Source organism: Neoarius graeffei, chromosome 2 (assembly GCF_027579695.1).
Source record: "Neoarius graeffei isolate fNeoGra1 chromosome 2, fNeoGra1.pri, whole genome shotgun sequence".
NCBI lineage: Eukaryota > Metazoa > Chordata > Actinopteri > Siluriformes > Ariidae > Neoarius > Neoarius graeffei.
The window spans coordinates 120,830,386-120,851,660 of record NC_083570.1 but is presented as its reverse complement, the minus strand read 5'-3'; the positions used below and the strand labels follow the sequence as shown (position 1 = coordinate 120,851,660).

At 41.2% G+C, this 21,275-nt stretch overlaps 3 gene segments (V, D, J or C); 1 reads left to right on the top strand and 2 right to left on the bottom strand.

Moving 5' to 3' along the window:
• The window catches only part of LOC132882210 (Ig kappa chain V-III region MOPC 63-like), a 202,077-nt gene that overhangs the window by 161,536 nt on the left and 19,266 nt on the right, over positions 1-21,275 (bottom strand).
• LOC132882222 (Ig kappa chain V-III region PC 7043-like) lies at positions 4,384-5,406 on the bottom strand. The segment is given in 2 exon segments: positions 4,384-5,201; positions 5,328-5,406. Coding segments are annotated over 2 exon segments (384 nt in total).
• Positions 6,490-7,014, top strand: LOC132882221 (immunoglobulin kappa constant-like). The segment is given in 1 exon segment: positions 6,490-7,014. A coding segment is annotated over 1 exon segment (354 nt).

Here is a 21,275-nt window from a genome sequence, read left to right as displayed (position 1 = left end):
TGTGTCCTGTTCTGTTCTTCTAAAATGACTGTTTTGGTCAGTGGGGTCTGATGACTTTGAACACAGCAATATAACGGTTGTTTCTGGTGAAACAAAATGGATCTGACTCTTTAACAAAATGTAGATCTGTAGGAATCCTATGCTGTCAGGCACCGATAATAACAATCTGAACCTGCCAGTGTCAAAAACAAGCAAATACTTTAATGGACATATTTGACGTGCACAACTGCCCCATTTGATTACACTGCAGCAGCTGTTCAATGGTTGCCAGGTACAGTACCATTCCTCCTCAGCAGTGGACTGACTGAAAAGATTCTTGTCCCTGTCAAACACCCTATTTACACCCCAAACCCCGGGGAAATAAGGCCCAGGTAAAAATAGATTAAAAAAAAAAAACACATGGAAAAGATCATAATATTTTTTTCCTGATTGATGTGTAAAACTCACTGCTTTACTGATTGCAATAAATGCAGGTTTGTTAAGATACATAAAAGTTGATGCATATTTGAAAAGACATCACAATAAAAGGTCTTTTTGAAAAGAATATTCCTGTCTTTACTTCTAAGTAAACAACATGAACTGGAGCAAAATGTTTTTTGCTTTATCCGAAGTGAAAATTCCATTATTGTATGAAAGTACATCTAGCTTATGTTGTAGGTAAAAATGAAAGTTGTAAAAATGCAAAAAATACAGTACTATTATATTAAGTAATGTTTTGGCTTATGATCAAATAAAAAATATTGATTAGGTTAAAGACGGGTGGCACGGTGGTGTAGTGGTTAGCACTGTCGCCTCACAGCAAGAAGGTCCGGGTTCGAGCCCTGTGGCCGGCGAGGGCCTTTCTGTGTGGAGTTTGCATGTTCTCCCCGTGTCCGCGTGGGTTTCCTCCGGGTGCTCCGGTTTCCCCCACAGTCCAAAGACATGCAGGTTAGGTTAAATGGTGACTCTAAATTGACCGTAGGTGTGAATGTGAGTGTGAATGGTTGTCTGTGTCTACGTGTCAGCCCTGTGATGACCTGGCGACTTGTCCAGGGTGTACCCCGCCTTTCGCCCGTACTCAGCTGGGATAGGCTCCAGCTTGCCCGCGACCCTGTAGAACAGGGTAAAGCGGCTACAGATAATGAGATGACATGAGTGAGAAATAGAGATAGAGTTGGAGGAGGAGGAGGACAATGAAGGGCACAGCTTCTAACTGAGTTTTAACGTTATGCATCCAGTCGGGCTAATCCTCTGTGTAGAATCCATCTCTGCTGTTTCTTGGGTGGCTCGCCATCTCGTTCTCGTCGTTGCATGTGTTGTCCGTGTCCAATGAAGCGTTCAGTTCAAAGCAAATAAAGTTTGTGTAGTGTGTACCAAACTGAGAAAGGAAATCTTCAACAGTCTTTCAACAAAGTTCAGCAGAATATCTAAAGCAGGTCCGATGCTAGTCAGTCACGCATCAGGCTAGACTCGCCAGCTAGCACTCTCAAATCAAAAAACATAAAATGTCCATTGTTTCAACAGAAAACTTTTCTATTCACTCAAATATAACTTTACTGAAAGTGTAGCACTTTTAATCTATCAAATAATCTCACTTAAACCAAGAAACTATGTCTTAAACAACGTTTTCTCTAGGCTATTTCTCAATGCGTCTTTCCCTCGGATCTCTGTTATCTCATCTCTCTCGAATTCTGAGTTAAGCCTCACTCACAACCCGCCGTAAGTGTTTTGGACACGCACGGGTCACAGGGTTTGGTAGCTCACAGCCGTGCCGCAGGGTTTTGGTGAACCCGGGGGAAAGTTTGGGGGAGGAGTACGGGCAAAATACTTGTCAAGAACAGGTTGCACACCTGACTTCCTCGAGTCGTGGGCAAAATTGCGCCGTTCGCCCGTGGAAAGTGTATATCTGACGCACGTGATCAGTGTGTGTTCAGTGAGTGTGGAGTGTGTGTGACTTGCATTTTACCAGTTTCCTGCACTACGAGTTCGGGCCGCACTTGTGAAGCGTGTGTGATGCATGTGATCAGCATGTTACAATCACTCATAACTTGCGTGTGATGCAAGCCAGGAGTGGGTATAAAACCAGCATGTCTGCAGCATTCTGCATCTGCTTTTCAACTGAAGAACACTGGATATTTTGGATGAAAAATTTAAAAAAATTCAGTTTAAAGTTTACAAAATGGGACCCAAAAATAAGCGAGCAAAAGTGAAGTAACCTAGCCTGAAACAGCAGAGGGGGAGGAGGAGGAAGAGTTTGATGATGATGATGAGGATGGTAGCAGCACCGGCGAGCCCTGCACGGACAGGGAGAAGTTTGCCTTCAAGCCGGCAGAAGGCACAGCACCCCGCCAGAGGGATTTCCACAGGTAAATACACATGCTTTAAACATTCATTACAGTATCTATATGCTTATGTAATTAATATTATAGATGCTGATTTTCATGTACGTTTCAGCTAACCACGCCCAGAAGTGAGGACACTGCAATCCCATCATCGCTGTCAGGCCATTGTGCCATGCTCAGTGATGAGGACAAGGACATCCCGACACCCCGTCCCACCACTCAGCAGGAGCAGGACAGCAGCTCGGAGTCAGAGTGTGTTTCAGTCCTCAAACTGTTGGGCTATTTAGTTGGGATTTTTTACAGTGTAATAAAATGTGTTATTCCCTTAAACTCATGTTTTATTATTTGACGTTTGCATGGCAAATTAAACATATACTCAAATAACAACAGCAAATGAGGTGGTCTTCTTCCTTTCTACAATGCTACACGCTACACGATCGGTTCCTTGGTTCCTCCCCAATATATATACCCAGAGTCTTGCCCCTCGTGTCGTGTGCAGGTCACGTGCGCTGCGTGCAGGTCGCCACACATAGGGGTAGAAAGTGAGATGTACTTCTGTCTTGCGCGCCGCACAAATAGCAAGTGTGGAATACTTGTGTAGTATTTCTGAGGCACGTCACTCATACAATGACCAAGCGTCACTCATGCGTCTTACTGTCATCACAAAAAAAAACCCCTACTCGTCACGCTGCTGACTTGGTTCAGGTGTACAAAAGGAATACGGGTCCTGTACGTAGTGTATGCGTTCTTGATTTGTCGCAAGACCCGTAGAATTTGCATGTGCAGGCCCAAAAGTCTCCACGGGCAGTTTGCGACCTTCTACGGCCCTGAACACATGCAAGTGTCGCGCAAGTCTCAAGCACGGTTTTGCCATTTTTTTTTTACTGTAGACCGCCCGTAGCAGCACGTACAGCGGGTTGTGAGTGAGGCTTTAGGTTTCACTTCCTCTTTCTCTCCCGCTACATCCTGTAGAGGGAGCTCTAACGTTCAATTTACTCATTCCTAACCTTTTAAAGCTCGACTGAGTTTCTTCTGTCACTCGTGAAGTGAATAATCTTTTGCATATTTTCTGTTTTTTTTCTTTTAGTGCATGACTTGTTCTCAATAAAATAATAAAAACTAAACAATGTTTTGAAGTTTATTATTATTATTATTATTATTATTATTATTATTATTATTATTATTTTATTCTTTTTTCATGTTGTTTTAAGGGTACCATGCATTACTCTGTAAACCTTTGTTACATCTCCTTGTCCTTCCTCTTCCTCTTCCACCTCCTCTCCTTGTCCTCTTCCTCTACCCTCGACAAGTGAACTGACCCCTGGCCTTTTGATCTGTCGGATTGGTGTGTGAACAGTTTTGACTCTTGGTGTTTCCACCTGGGGAATTGTGTGATAATTGAGTTGGAGCTGTGATCACTTGTGTTAATGATACTGAATGCCAGTGCTTTGTAAATGAGCTCATGGTGCAGCCAGTGAGATACGAAGGGATTTGTGTGAAGAGTTTTTCAGAAAAAGTTCCACAAATCTGAATCATGTGTGAAAACAGGGGAATCGAGTTTATCGCTTTGGGAAATAGCGCTATCTTTTGGTAGCTGGGCTCATGGATTTGGATGTTTAGTTAATAGGCCCAGTTACAGTGTGTCAGCGATCCAGAAAAACTGTAAACACACGTGACATCATGTGAATAATATGTGATAAATCAAACATAATCTGGTCATTTATATCTGGATTTCTGTTCATCTCCATGATTTATAATGATCCTCTCAGTGTTCTGGAAATCTAAATCTAGAGGTAACTCATTTGAAGTCATTTTTATGAACATAACAAACACAAAATCATTTGCACTAATTGGTATTTCCAGCCCCCAGCAGGGCAGTGACCCCCAGCGGTGATGCAGGGACCCAGTATAGGATGCAAACCAATGAAAACCTGATAGTTAATGATCATGCAGCTGGAATAAAAGGACATTTTGATGAGAGTTAAAGAGCGTTATTGTGTAATATTAGCTGCTGTGAGATCAAATCAGTGCAGAACTTGCACTTTTCTAAGCTTTGTGTTGCAACATGAAGATCAGTGAGATTTGGAGCTGATAGAGTTTTGCTCATATTCATGTGAAACGCTTGATAATCACCACCTCATTTTATTTACAATGAGATTGATTCACCCTCTGATCTCACAGAACTCCATAAAGTGACTGAATGTTTGGAGTTAACGTTCCACTCCGTGCTCGATCATGGAGCTCCATTTACAACTAAACTCTTTGTAGTTCAGCAGATAAACTCGGAATCACATCCATGAAATGTCTCAGTCAGTATTTCGGCCTCATCACAGGACTGAGACAGCTCTGTTCTACACACACTGCTTTCTTCCCTGTACATGCGACCTCTGGGGAAAATGATTCATGAACATGCTGTTAGCTTCCACTGCTACACTGTGTGTGTGTGTGTGTGTGTGTGTGTGTGCTGGATCACATCGTCCCCCTCAGCACCTGCAGTAGGTCCCAGCTGCAGCACTCACACACACCCAGGTTTTTGTACGACGCTCTAACACTGTGTGAACACGTCGCTACTACTGATCCAATGGTAACTCTGACAGTAATAATCTCCAGCATCTTCAGTCTGGACTCCACTGATGGTCAGAGTGAAATCAGATCCAGATCCACTGCCACTGAAACGAGCTGGAATACCTGATTCTATTTCATTAGCAGCATAGATCAGGAGTTTCGGAGCTTCTCCAGCTTTCTGCTGATACCAGGACAAATAATAACCACCACTATAGTAAACAGCAGGACTGGTTTTACAGCTGATGGTGAGTGTGTCTCCTGGAGAAACAGATTTCACTGCAGGACTCTGAGTCACAGTCACCTGACCTCTGGATCCTGAAAAAAATAAGAAGAATAAATCCGTTCCCTTCATTAATAATGATGTTGAGTTGAAGTTCATCTCGTCGGCCGACTTCCCATGGATTTGTCAGCTGAACAGTAGAAGATAAAGCATTGTGTTACCTCGAGCGCAGAGGGCCAGTGTGCAGATGAAGATGCTGATCAAACTCATGGTTGCTGTGGGTGAAGTCGCTGAGCAGCAGCTCTGTCATGAAGTGTTAAAGTCACAGGACTATAAACACTCGCAGAGCGCTGAAGCATGAGCTGATAATGCAAAGTGGATCCTTTCTCGATGGAAACGTGTGTGTGTGTGTGTGTGTGTGTGTGTGTGTGGTCACTGGAGTGTAACAGAGGTTTTTGTACGACGGCTTCATTAGAATGTATCACTGTGGTACACTTTCGGTGGAGGAACCAAACTCATCATCAGTAAGTTTCTCTTCTTTATTTAAAATTCTACACATTAGTGAATTTATTTGTATTATTAATTTGATTATTGAATGAAGTTGAGAAAATTTGAAAATTAAAAAAAAAAATCAGTTTTGGTGATGAAGTGCAGTTTGTAAAAATCAGTATCTGAAATATTCCCATGCATTTGCTTGTTTGTTTGTTTGTTGATGTTAATGATTATATTTTGCTGTTAAAAGTGAAAGAATAAATCCAGATGTTTGTGCTGTTTAAAGTCCCCCTGAGTTCAGCGTCTAGTGATTCATTTTCATTGAGTATCAACACCAGAATAAAGCTGATCAAAGTTCTCGTCGGTCCACGATGTAAAGAGTAACTAGTAAATGTTCTCCTGCTGCTGGAACTCATTTGTGCTGCTGCAGAGTTTCCAGTTTTGTCTCGACTGGAGTTCAGAGCATTTACAGAATCCACTCACTGAGTGTTTCAGTGCTGGAATACAGTGTGACTATTGGATGCAGTTACTGAATAGAACTGAGTGAACACTCAATCAGAAAGAAGATGGATTATGGTGTGGAGTTAAAGCTGATGGCTTCCACATGTTCTCTTTGTTTGTTAGTCGACTTGAAACCAAACGGACTGATGTTTCTCCACTGAACCTTCTCCCAACCTGAAGCCCCCCATGTGTCTCTGTTCATTTAGAGTTCGGAACTGTTTTTATGTCTATGGGTAGAGTTTATAGATGCTGCTGAAGGTCATAGAAGTTTCCAGAAGTTTCTCCTGAACTGCAGTAATGTGAGAACAGTGTGGATCACTGCCCTGATTACTGAACACACATGAATGTCTCCAGTCTGGACTCTTAATCAGCAGTAATGAGTAAATGTTGTGTAAGCATGTGTAAATGTGTGTGTTTATTGTGTGTCTGTGGTCTCCAGCCGGTCCCACGGTGAAGCCCTCCGTGTCTCTGCTCCCTCCCTCCTCTCTGCAGCTGTCTGAGGGATCGGCCTCGCTGCTCTGCCTGCTGTCTGCCTACTCTCCACAGGGGGCGCTGGTGAGCTGGACAGTGGACGGCTCAGAGGTGAAGAACGGGGTTCTGACCAGCGCAGAAGAACACAAGAAGGACGGTTACACACGCAGCAGCACCCTGACCCTCAGCAAAGCACTCTGGGAAAAGGGGGAGGAGTTTGTCTGCACGGTCTCCCATGACGGCGTCAATCATCCGGTCACGTTCAGAAAGAGCCAGTGTGAAGGCTAACAGCTCCAAGATAGAATTTAACACTCAGCTGCTTACACATCCATCTACAATAGAGTTTCAATTCTACACAATGCTGACATTTCTGTCTTTACTCTCTTCACTGTCCTGTTGCTCTTCCTGTAGTTTTGCTCTGCTGAAATAAAGCTTCATTTTGGACATTGTGTGTTCTTTAATTGGAGTTAATAGTCATTATCAGTGTGAGGAGAGAGTGTGTTTAGCTGGAGATTCAGTGCTGTGTGTTGTGCTTCAGTGAGTTTGGCTGAAGGAAGTTGAACATCTGGTGAAAGTGCTGCTCTATTCTGGGAGAAAGAGGATCACTCAGCCGTCTCCATGTAAATCTCTCTCTCACTTCACTCATCTTTCAGTTTTACTGGTTAAAACTGACTCCTTCTGTTTCGCTTTATTGAACTCAATTTGCTATCAGAACTGGACCCAGAACTCAACCTGCTCTGGTTCTAGCTACAACTCTTATTTTGTTTGATTAAGTCCCGATTTTCACAAGTGTTTTAAATCTATGGGACATTCAGGTACAGATTTAAAGTCCCCTTAATCGTATCCATGTGACAGTCTCCATCTTGTCTCTAGAGGTCCATTCAGATCACACACTGTCCCAGTTAAACAGGGCGTCCACACGCATCCATTACTGACCCACTTCATTTTAGCAGATGATACACAAATTAATATTTCCACTAAACCACATGTGAATCTGTTCTCTGATTGCAAGAGTTTATCAAATCAGGGTCAAATCCTGCATGAAGGAAAACATGTGAATTAAACTCCTCTTATTTTGGAGAATATTTAAACTCCACAGAGATTCCTGTGTCTATGTTTTTGTTTAATTTGTTCGAAAATCCACATAATTTCCCCCAAAAACCAGCTCACTCACACACACTGCACTCCAATGGGACGGGCACTGCTGAGCCCCTGGGCGATGCCCACATGGCTGTAGATTTTATTGCAGTTACAAAAACACAACTCAAACTTGATTCACAGACAGTGCACAACTCTGACAATCACACACTCAGATAACAACAAGGAATATTCAGGAAACTAGTCTTATCTAGGAGAAAAGAACACAATGCGCCCAAGATGGTAGCTGTGTAGATCAGACATGTTTGGTCTAACTCCATCAGGAACGCTGGAGCTCATGTGGTAATACAAGCAGCAATCTTACTTTATTATTTTGGGAAGAAAACAAAAAAAACAAACAAAAACCTGATGACGAAGAAGAAATTGGAAGCTGTCTTCTTTCTGTTCTGTCTATGGGCTGAAAGAAGGGGAAAAAACAAGCTGTTGCCTCATCTATACTTACAGTGGTATGCAAAAGTTTGGGCACCCCTGGTCAAAATTGATGTTACTGTGAACAGTTAAGCAAGTTGAAGGTGAAATGATCTCCAAAAGGCATAAAGTTAAAGATGACTCATTCCCTTTATAGTTTAAGCAAAAACATTTTTTTTTCATCTTTTGCTTCAGAGTTGGAGAGGTGTTCTTTTCCTGGAATTTGGCCCCCTTTTTTCTCCAAACATGCCTTTGCACATTGTGGCCAAAAAGTTCTATTTTGATTTCATCAGTTCACAGGACTTGTTTCCAAAATGCATCAGGCTTATTTAGATGTTCATTTGCAAACTTCAGACACTGAATTTTGTGGCTAGGATGCAGGAACGGTTTTCTTCTGATGACTCTCCCATGAAGGTCATATTTGTTCAGATGTCGCTGCATAGTAGAACAGTGCACCACCACTCCAGGGTCTGCTAAATCTTTCTGAAGGTCTTTTGCAGTCAAACAGGGGTTTTAATTTGCCTTCCTCGCAATCCAACGAGCAGTTCTTTCAGAAACTTTTCTTCATCTTCAAGACCTCACCTTGATCTCCACTGTTTCTGTTAACTGCCATTTCTTAAGAACATTACAATCTGAGGAAACAGCTACCTGAAAGCACTTTGCTATGTTCTTGTAGCCTTCTCCTGCTTTGTGAGCATCAATTATTTTATTATTCAGAATGCGAGGGAGTTGCTGAGAGGAGTCCATGGCTGTTGATTTTAGCAGGGATGAGAATGGGACATTTAAAAAAACCTCTGAAATGTCTGCCGACTTTCCCACACACACACACTAATATATATATATATTTGTAGGGATTTGTTATCTTAAAGTTTATAAACGTTTTAAACCATCATTGAACTTGAAAACATTCATTTTATATATATATATCGTGAGCGATAATGGAGGTAACCGTAACGATATATTAGATTCCTCCTGACTCTATCTTTGACAATTTAAGTAAAACATACCTTTGTGCTTTTTTGTGTTGATGTGCTCCTGGATGTTTCTAGCTCCTCTGTTTCCATAATTGATCATATCTGAGCACAGAATACACAGAACCTTTCCCGGCACGTCCACTTTTCGGATATGTTCCGTCAGGCACGTCGTCACAGTTTGTGTCCCTATCTGCACGGTAACGCTACTATCAAGCCATGCCCATCGGAAACAGTTCTTTATCCCGTTCGATTTATCGATTTCCCTGGCACGATCCTCATTTTTGCGGTCCAAAACTTTTGCCATATTGGCGAAGTAACTTTGAAAACTAACCAAAATAATTAGAACTTAAGAAGTGATCAAAACCGTGTACGTATAGCTTGTTTCTCTGTGAACTGTACAAGTGAGATGAAACTAGCGCCAAAACGTTGCCGGAAATCGTCGTGAGTTGTCGTTAGCATAAATATTGAAGAAAGCAATGACGATTTCCGTTATCACAGCTGCAACTAATTTTGTGATGAGCGTTTGCGAAAGATGCGGGCGGGCGGGCGGTCGGTCGGTCCTGCCTACTTGTGCCACCACAAGCCTCCAGGGTATCTGCACATTTTTCAAGTACAAATTTAAAGACTTTTAAGACCTTTTCAAGACCTCTAAATGGAAAAATTAAGACTGTACCATGGCAAAGAAAATTATAAATACGACAACTTAAAACTGTTTTCTGCAATAGATTTTTTTTACTAACTTTAAGAAGAATGCACACAATTGGTGAACAACAGGGTGCATCAATGGCAACTGTTAGACATGCAAACAGCTGAAGCAAAGCCGTGTGTTCTGGGCTGCAGAACTACTGTAGCAGCGAGGAGAAGACTGGTGTTTACTGGAGAAAACACCATGAATCATTTCAAAAACAATAAACGGCAAGTAGAACCAGCTGAACAACCTTAGCCGGCATTATTTCAATCCCCAAAGATTATCTTTGATGTCTGATTTTGTGTCCGACAGCAAAATCAGTGTGAGTGTGGTACAGTATACAGCTGGCTGAGGAAGTTCTCGAGTATCTTCTGCATTATAGCAGGTAACAGCGTAAACCTGTTTATGCAGTCATACAATCATCACAGCATTACATTAAACACAGAAAAACAACTGTCACCTTTCATAACCATTATCAATATTAATCAATGTGTTGTAATAACTAAACTAATTATCAGTGCAATTGTTATATCAATGTTCATTATTCAAAAATAATCATTAATTATTATGTATAATCCATGAATAATTGTTTGTATTACTACTACTACTACTACTACTAATAATAATAATAATAATAATAACTACTTTTTAATAATAATAAAAAAAAACCTGAATTTTATAACATTTTAATAATCACTACTTATTAGCTATATTAATTAATAATTAATAGAGTAGCAATTATAATTCAGTATTATTAAGTACTACTTAATTAATAAGCAGTGATTATCAAAATGTAATTTAATAATTAGTAATTATTATCAACTACTAAATTATACTAATAAGTAGTGATTATTAAAATGCTATAAAATTGAGTTATAAGATTAGTTAAAATTATTATTAAAAAGTAGTAATTATTATTATTAGTAGTAGTGATAAACAATTATTCATGGATTATAGATAATAATTTGTTTTTAATAGTGATCACTGATATAACAATTGAACTGAATAATAACATTAAAAGTATTACTAGTAGTATTATTGATTATTATTAGTAGTAATACAGTTATTTTATATCAATGTTCACTATTTAAAAAATTATCTATAATCCATGACTGTGTTTGTATTCTACCAATTACTACTTTTTAATAATTATTTGTAATAATTTTTAATAACTTAATTTTATAACATTTAATAATCCCTAGTACTTATTAATCACTAATTCATAAGTAGTAATGATTAATAATCAATAATAATTACTATTACTACTAATTATTATTAGTGGTTGTTAATATTATTCTTATTATATTAAAAACACTGTTGTAGACGATAAGTAATAAAACTAAAAAAACTTTTTGTACAAATTATTTATATTGTACTATATTTAGAATTATTGTATTTTCTGGAGTTCTTTTTAATTGAGTTTTGAAATAAAGGTTGTTTATAGATTTATATTAAACTTGGTACAATAAACAATGTTAATTATGTAAAAAAAATGATGCTAATCATTATTATTATTATTTCCTATACGCCCCATTTTCCACCTGACTCTTGTGCGCATGCGCGAACCCCCCTGCGTTTCACTCCGGAGCGCTTGACCTCTAACACACGCGCGCCTCGTGTCCGTGAAAAACCAGTTTCCCAGTCCGCCATGTCCCCAGCGCTGCGGTACTGTCTTTAAACACATTTGTGCGATCCAGCGCTTTTTATCGCAAACGATTCTTCTCCTTATTTTGGGGGTATTTGTCATCCCCCAACCACTTGTCGTTAAACAGACATCTTCCCATAATTATCAATGCTTTCTAGCACCCACGTAAGCTACCTGCGCATCTCTCACTCTTCACAACCACCACACCGCACTTCCTCCACCACACCACACCGCACTTCCTCCACCACACCACACCGCACTTCCTCCACCGCACCGCACCTCCTCCACCACACCGCACCGCACTTCCTCCACCACACCGCACCGCACTTCCTCCACCGCACCGCACTTCCTCCATCGCACCGCACTTCCTCCATTGCACCGCACCTCCTCCACCGCACCGCACCTCCTCCACCACACCGCACCGCACTTCCTCCACCGCACCGCACCTCCTCCACCACACCGCACTTCCTCCACCACACCGCACCGCACTTCCTCCACCACACCGCACCGCACTTCCTCCACCACACCGCACCGCACTTCCTCCACCGCACCGCACTTCCTCCACCTCACCGCACTTCCTCCACCACACCGCACCGCACTTCCTCCACCACACCGCACCGCACTTCCTCCACCACACCGCACCGCACTTCCTCCACCACACCGCACCGCACTTCCTCCACCACACCGCACCGCACTTCCTCCACCACACCGCACCGCACTTCCTCCACCACACCGCACCGCACTTCCTCCACCACACCGCACCGCACTTCCTCCACCACACCGCACCGCACTTCCTCCACCACACCGCACCACACTTCCTCCACCACACCGCACCACACTTCCTCCAGTAGCCTCCGAACGTTAGTTCTTGATCTACAGAATGCACAGAACCAATGCTGCCCCCAAAAGGTACGTTGGTCACTTTTAAAATCATGGTTAAAAAAATACCCCAAACCGGATGGAGATATTTCACTTGTTCGGTCCAATATTAATTTAATACCTCCCTTTCGAAAATTCCAGTCATTCCAAACAATTTAAGACATTTTTAGGCCTTGAAAACCGAAAGTTGTATTTCAGACTTTTTAAGGACCCGCAGGAACCCTGGCCTCGCTCACGCCAACCCGGAAAATTCTCATCCCTGTTTTAGGGACAAGTTTGAGGAGTCAGAGAATTTATACAGCTTTGAAATCTGCATCATCTGACCTTTCCTAACGAAGAATTTGAACAAGCCACAGCTCAATAAGCTAATTAAGGTCTGGAACCTTGGTAAAAGTTACCTAAGAACTGAAATGTATTGGGGTGCCCAAACTTTCGCATGGTGTTCCTTTTCTTTTTTCACTCTCCAGTTGTACAAAACAAAAATAATACACAAATCTTGCAGAAAACACTGAAAAGAAATGTGTCGCCTTTACCTTTATGGCTTTCGGTGATCAGTTCATCTCCTGCTCACTTAACTATTCACAGTAACAGACATTTTCAGTAAGGGTGCCCAAACTTTTGCATGCCACTGTATTTTTCGAGGCAACATACATTATATTAGTATGAAGAACTTCAAATGTATTAAATTTATAACCAGGTTTTTGTCTTACACCTAGATAATCATTATAAATAACCGCGACGCCTCCTCCTCTGCCAGTTAGACGAGGCTGGTGTATATAACTGTATCCAGGAGGACTCGCTTCATTTAATGCTATATATTCATTTGGCTTAATCCATGTTTCAGTTAAACAAAGTACATTAAACTCCTGATCGTTAATGAGTTCATTAACCATTAGCGCTTTAGATGTAAGAGATCTAATATTTAATAGCGCCACCTTTAGATCAAAGGTGCTGGCAGCAGCTGTACAGTCAGTATGATCTAATTTTATATTGATTAGGTTACTGGAACAAACTCTCTGAATATTTCTACCTTTTAGTTGAGCTCGGGGAACAGACACAATCTCGATGTAGTGGACCCTGAGTGACGACTCTGTGCAGCTAGCAGACAGTTGGTTTAGCCTGTTCGTCTGCTCCCTGGCCTTGGCTCTGGATTGTCAGAAATTAACTAGGCCTGTTCTGAGACTATGACCTATGCTGCAGGAAATGAGAGCAGCACCTTCCCGAGTGGGATGGATACCGTCCCGCCCTAACAGGACAGCAGTGCCCTCAAAAAGTCCAGTGTTAGTCATTCATCTCTACCTGCCCGTTCACTGAGAATGTCTGGATGAAGACCTTGGCGAAATACAGCTTTCAGTGCTGGATCATTCCATCCGCTGGCTGCCACTAGCGTTCTGAAGTCCAGGGCATATTCAGCAACTCCTCTGGATTCCTGCGATATGGTGAGCAAACTTTCTCTGACTTCAGTTCCCTCAGTTTTGTGGTCAAACACTCTTGAACAATGTGAGGAAACGTTCATATGAAGTCGTATACTCACTGCCATTTTTCCAAATGGCGCACGCTCATTGTAACACCTTGCCAGTGAGAAATGACAGAAATTTAGCAATCTTGTGTTTGTCAGAGAGATTAGGCATAGCGGAGAAGTACATGGAGCACTGAAGTAAGAATCCCTTACAGGTGATTGCATTCCCGGCATATTTTTCCAGAATGGGGAGTTGCAACGCAGGACTGGGAGAAGACTCAGGCCACGTTAGGAAGGCCTGCAACCTCACAGTTGCGAGTTGCACCATTCAAGTGTTGAGGTCTGCAAGCATCTGTTGATGTTCTCCTCGAAGTCGTCCTTGAGTGTTCAATGCAGTTTGCTTCTCCTCTTCTGCTACATCCATGATAGGCGAAGTATCCTGTCAGAGTGCAGGCATTTACGGATCTATGTGCAGGGGAGAGTGGGACGCAAACTGATAAAGCCAAATCGTGAGACAGGAAGCACAGTCAGATAGCAGGCAAGGGTCAGTCGATCAGTAAACAGGGCAATAGAGGCTAGACAGGTTGAGCTTGAGCTTCTTTTAGGGATGCTCCCACTCGAACTGATTTAGCATCCTATAAGGATTGGAACTACTAGTTCTCATATTTTGACCAAGCACACACACTAAACATGACTTTCTTTTTTTCCCAAAAAAATTAAATTGTTATTTCTTTTTCAATAATAAACTAATGTCATCATATAGTAGTAGTAGATAACTTTATTGTCCCTGAGCGGCAGCTGGGATTGCAGCACAATCACAAGGCACTTCATGACAGAACGTCAAACATATAACACAACACATAGTACAGACATCAGACACCAACAAAAATAACATAACATTCATCACGCCTACAATGCACTATGCACCATTGGGTATGGCCAAACCAGCTGGACGTCTACAGTAGCTACTTCAACTGATTTCAGGCTTTTATGGCTTGTGGTAGTTTGTAGTCTGGCTAGTGCTGTCATTCTCAACGGCAATATCTCATCTCATTATCTCTAGCCGCTTTATCCTGTTCTACAGGGTCGCAGGCAAGCTGGACCCTATCCCAGCTGATGATGGGTGAAAGGCGGGGTACACCCTGGACAAGTCGCCAGGTCATCACAGGGCTGACACATAGACACAGACAACCATTCACACTCACATTCACACCAGACGAACAGGCTAAACCGACTGTCTGCTAGCTGCACAGAGTCGTCACTCAGGGTCCACTACATCGAGACTGTGTCTGTTCCCCGAGCTCAACAAAAAAGTAGAAATATTCAGAATGTTTGTTCCAGTAACCTAATCAATATGAAATTAGATCATACTGACTGTACAGCTGCTGCCAGCACCTTTGATATAAAGGTGGGGCTATTAAATATTAGATCTCTTACATCTAAAGCGCTAATGGTTAATGAACTCATTACTGATCAGGAGTTTAGTGTACTGTGTTTAACTGAAACTTGGATTAAGCCCATAGACCGCGGAACGCAGTTGAACAAGGGGGGGCCACAATCGCCAGAGGGTGTCACCGAAATGTTAGGTCGGACATGATGCATATAGGCTACATTATACACGGACATGCACGTAATGCTATCAGTCATGACAGCCAGCACAGAACCGCGCAGATTAAAATGCACAAGAAAAGCACCTCGGTGGTCGGTGATAACTCAACTTAAACTGCTCGCTTGTGCCAGTACTAAAGCACTATAGAGAGAAACACTGAACACAGAGAAGTGCACCCGGCGGTGCTCGGTCAGAGGAAAGTATGGGAATATGCCTGCAGTTTTGTCAGAGCTGCGTGTGTCCGCGCGCGCGAGTGCGCGTCTGTGTGTGTGCGTGCACGTGCACATGTGAGTGTGTGTGTTTCCACAATATGCCAGCACATAACTGCGCAGAATAAAATGCCAAAACAGCCAACAGCACAGAAGGCTATACATAGATTAATCCATCGGTCATGACTTTAGCCCACAGCATGCCAGCACATAACTGCGCAGAATAAAATGCCAAAACAGCCAACAGTACACAACAAAAGCTCCTCGGTAGTAGGCTAACTCAACTTAAACAACTTGCTTGCATCAGTCCCAATGCAGTATAGAAACACTGAAAACAGAGGAAGCAGTGCACTCGGCGGTGCTAATAGAAGTAACCAATGACTTACCCTTAAAACTTCCCAAAGGCCTGCCTGCGTCTGTCATTGGCCTGCACCAACTCCTTTGCGATGGCTGTCATGTCAGTTTGCTCCAGAATGTCACGGTGAATATGGCAGTTCATCAAGTCATTCAGTCTCTTTTGTGTCATTGTGGATCGGAGGTATGATTTCAGTCGACGAAGTGTGGAAAACGAACGCTCTGCTGATGCCGAGGGCACGAAGGCCAAAAGCCAGGGCACCGAGGCCATAAAATAAAACAATGATTTTAAGTTCATGTCTATAATGAATTTAATTTAAGGACTAATGACTCTTCTGAGGAAGATTGGAGTCCCGGTCAAAACTATCAAGCAGGTAAAGAAACATCTACAATATTATGTCTGAAGATAAGAAAATATTGAACACATCTAAACTTATCAATCCATCACTCACTTCAAAAATTGTAAAACTTATTAAACCTATATCCTCACGTAATTTTTGTTCAGTTGACACCGAATGTGCAAGAGCATCTTCAGACTGTACTACTACGCAGATTTTTGATTCATCAAAATTGAGCCTGGAGTTCATCAGAATGTTTGACTGTAAATGGAACATATACTAGCATGCAGGCTACTGATTAACCCATAAGAGCCCAGACCCATTTCTCAATCAAGGAAAATTATTGAGGAAATAAAATGAACTAAATAGATGACAAAGAAAACATTTCTGACCTTTTATTTTTTAAAATAGCACATTTATGTCTCAAGATCTGAAATATTAAATTGCAAATTTGCAGAACACTGCAACGCTATTACACTGTTAACCCCAAAGTTCATTCTGTGCAAACAGTTTGAGTAAATTCCACTTTTAAAGATGAGTTTTATTGCATTACTTAAACAGTGTGAGTATATGAAGAGTATATGAGACAGTCATTGGGTTACTCATTTCTGTAATTTAAACAAACTAAAACTATCCTGTTTTACCTCAGGCCACAGTGCTGCCCTGCTGTGATTGGCTCAAAACTCAAGACAAGTTGAGTTGGCGGCTACAGAGGAAGTTGCGCCATTTTCTAATTTACACAGAGCAAAATTGATAGCAAGCTAATTAGCATGTTAGCGGCTACAGTCGGTACTCGGCACGTTAAAAGTGGGTCAACGTTGTAACGACATAACGCTACTGTACAAGCAATGCTTATTTAACGGTAACAAACTTAAGCCCTATATGCTGAAATTCCTCTCTTATTCGCTCGTTAATTTATCACACAGTCTTACCTTAGTCAACTTCTTCCCTCCTTCTGTGAAAATTCAACGTCTCAGACGCGGACACAAGTGGGTGGGGGATGCGTTTGATTAAGTCTCCTGATTGGCTGGTGATAGATTGGTGGGCAGGGGATGCGTTTGATTAAGTCTCCTGATTGGCTGGTGATAGATTGGTGTCATTATAGCCATAGATATACATCGAAGACTAGATGCCTCGTCCCCGTTGCCCGTCAACGAAGTCGAGCGTCTGCACATGGCGGCCATCTTACTTCAGACAGCTGGCTTACCCATTACATTGTGTTGGCAGCGATATGTACTTTTCAGATGACCGTAACTTCCTCAAATTTCAATCGATATTCAAACGGTTTGATTTGTTATATTAAAAAAAAAACGGAAGTATGTATTTATGATATTAATGATGAATAATCATTTTATTTTTTTTTAAAAATACATGCTGAAATTCCTATGCTGTGAGAAGCCTAACACTGCATACTTATGGATAACTGCGGCCTTAGGACAAATAACCATACAATTTATTTCCAATTTTTAGTGAAAATATTTTTACATGTGATAGGGCCGTAGGGGAAGCTAAAGTTAAATAAACAGCTTACTCACTTCTGAAACTTCAGAAATACTTCATCCACCTCAAAAACCTAATGCACTCACAGCATAGCATAATAACAAATGTAAACTCACATCATAGCATAATAACAAATGTAAACTCACATCATAGCATAATAACAAATGTAAACTCACATCATAGCATAATAACAAATGCACTGCCTGAGTAAGTAATAGTATAAAACAGTGACAGCGACTCACGGTAGTTTGTGACAAAAAAAGCCCGGCTGCTCATATCAGGAACTGTATTGGACATTATTTCACTAAGTAAATAACGCTACCGATTATCCTTAAAAAAATGATGTATTATCTTACTGGTGAAAGGTGATCCCGCCTGCCCTACTTTCCAGACATCGCCGGTTCGAGCAACCAAAAGCCGCGCAGAAGTCTGGCATCTCGTCACAGTCAGTAATTTAATTTCCTCTAGAAATCATAATGTAAGTTGTTTTAAATTAACCAACCCGAAAATGAAAACCATGTGCAAGTGCAACTTCAGTAATTGAAAATATTATCTCATGACCTTCCATGTAAAATTACTTGGTGCTACGAGCTAGCCTAGCATGAAACACAACTTTGACAAAGCTGCAGTAAGTCGTTTTTGAAGAGAAAAGGTATGATTTTAGCATGTTCAAGCACCCAGAATTACAACCATATTAATAATGTTTTAAGAAATCAAACCATTTGTATATACGTCAAAATTTCAGCGAGATAAGAGTATAAACATTTAAGCATCTCAATGGTCTTACCTTAGTGTACCGCAAATTCTGTGGAAAAGCTTGCCTGTGGTAAGATGGCCGCCCTGTGCGGACGTTCTGGAATACGCGGTGAGGCATCTAGTCTTCTATGTATATCTATGATTATAGCGTGTCGGAGCGGTTCATGCCAGGCTCGAGTCCGCTCACCGTCAAAAAATATTGGTTTAGCCTATTTTTTTAATAATTTTCAAAAAGTTACCCGGGCCACGGCCCCCCTGGCCCGGGCGGTTCTGCAGTCTATGATTAAGCCAAATGAATATATAGCATTAAATAAAGCGAGTCCTCCTGGATACAGTTATATACACCAGCCTCGTCTAACTGGCAGAGGAGGAGGCGCTGCGGTTATTTATAATGATTATCTAGGTGTAACACAAAAACCTGGTTATAAATTTAATACACTTGAAGTTATTCATACTCATATAATGTATGTACCCTTGAAAAATAAGTCTACCCAGTTAATTCCATTACTTATTATTTACAGGCCCCCGGGGCCATATTCTGAGTTTCTTTCTGAATTTGCAGACTTTATCTCAGATCTGGTTATTTCCTTAGACAAAGCTTTAGTTGTTGGAGATTTTAATATTCACTTTGATAACCCAGAAGACCCTTTGAAAACAGCGTTTGTGTCCATTTTAGATTCAGTAGGGGTTAATCAGAATGTCATAGGACCGACCCATAATGGTGGTCACACCCTCGATCTAATACTAACATTCGGGTTAAACGTAGACAATATAGTCACACTTCCACAGTCTGAAGTTATCTCAGATCATTATCTCATCTCATTCAAACTATGTCTGAGTAATAATATATGCACCTCACTATGCTACTGTATTAAACGTACATTCACGTCAACTACTGCACAGAGCTTTATAAATGATCTCCCAGAGTTATCAACTTTGATTGGGTCACTGTCAGCCCCTGCAGAACTCGATCAGGCAACTGAATGCTTAGAGTCAACGTTCCGCCATACCTTAGATAATGTAGCTATTCTTAAAAGGAAAATGGTCAAAGACAAAAAATTAGCAACCTGGTATAATGATGACACTCACACTTTAAAACAGACCACTCGAAAATTGGAACATAAATGGCGTCAAACTAAATTGGTAGTGTTAAAATTAGCATGGAAGGAGAGCTTCCTGAAGTATAGAAAAGCTCTTAGTGCTGCGAGATCAACATATCTCTCCTCCCTAATAGAAGATAACAAAAATAATCCTAGATTCCTATTTAATACTGTAGCAAAATTAACCAGGAATAAGTCCACTATAGACACATGCACACCTGCAGTATGGAGTAGCAACGACTTCATGATTTTTTTTAATGACAAAGTTGAGAATATCCGACAAAAAATTCAAACTACTAATTTAAGGTCAGACAATGTAAGTGACCCTGTAGATAACAATGTAACTGTATCAGATCACCAATTAGAATGTTTTACTCCCCTTAGAGAAATTGAATTACTTTCATTAATCTCCGCATCAATATCCTCAACTTGTGTACTAGATCCCTTACCTCCACGTCTATTCAAACAGATGATACCTGAAGTAATTGGACCGCTTCTGAAAATAATAAATTCTTCTCTTTGGATCGGCTATGTACCCAAATCCTTTAAACTAGCAGTTATCAAACCCCTGATTAAAAAACCTGACCTTATTCCCTGTCAGCTGTCCAATTATCAGCCAATATCAAACCTCCCCTTTATCTCCAAGATCCTTGCAAAAGTTGTGGCACAGCAGTTATGCTCATATTTACAAAGGAACAACATCCATGAAATGTATCAGTCAGGATTTAGACCTCATCATAGCACAGAGACAGCTCTGGTTAAAGTAGTAAACGACCTACTGTTGGCGTCTGATCAGGGCTGTGTCTCGCTGCTTGTGTTGCTTGACCTTAGTGCAGCATTTGATACCATTGATCATTCCATTTTTCTGGACAGACTAGAAAATGTTGTGGGAGTTACGGGAACGGCCCTCTCCTGGCTCAGGTCTTATTTAAATGATCACTATCAGTATGTTGATGTAAATGGTGATATTTCTAGACATACTGAGGTAAAGTTTGGTGTTCCACAAGGTTCTGTCTCAGGTCCACTGCTTTTTTCTTTATATATGTTACCTCTGGGTGATATTATTCGCAAACATGGTATTAGTTTCCACTGTTATGCTGATGACACACAGTTGTATGTTTCTGCAAAACCTGATGAGAGACACCAGCTTAATAGAATTGAGGAATGTGTTAAGGACATTAGACACCGGATGCTTATTAACTTCCTTCTGCTTAACTCTGACAAGACTGAAGTACTTGTACTCGGACCACATGCAGCTAGAAGTAAGTTTTCTGATTCCACAGTAACTCTGGATGGCCTTTCTGTTTCTTCACGTGCAGCAGTAAAAGACCTCGGGGTGATTATTGACCCCAGTCTTTCATTTGAAACTCACATTGATAACATCACCCGGATAGCATTCTTTCATCTCAGAAATATTGCTAAGATAAGAAATTTAATGCCACTACACAATGCATAAAAACTAGTTCATGCTTTTGTTCCCTCCAGGTTGGATTATTGTAATGCCTTACTGTCTGGATGTTCCAATAAGTGCATAAACAAGCTCCAGTTAGTTCAAAATGCAGCAGCAAGAGTCCTTACTAGAACTAGAAAATATGACCACATCACCCCTGTCTTATCCACACTGCATT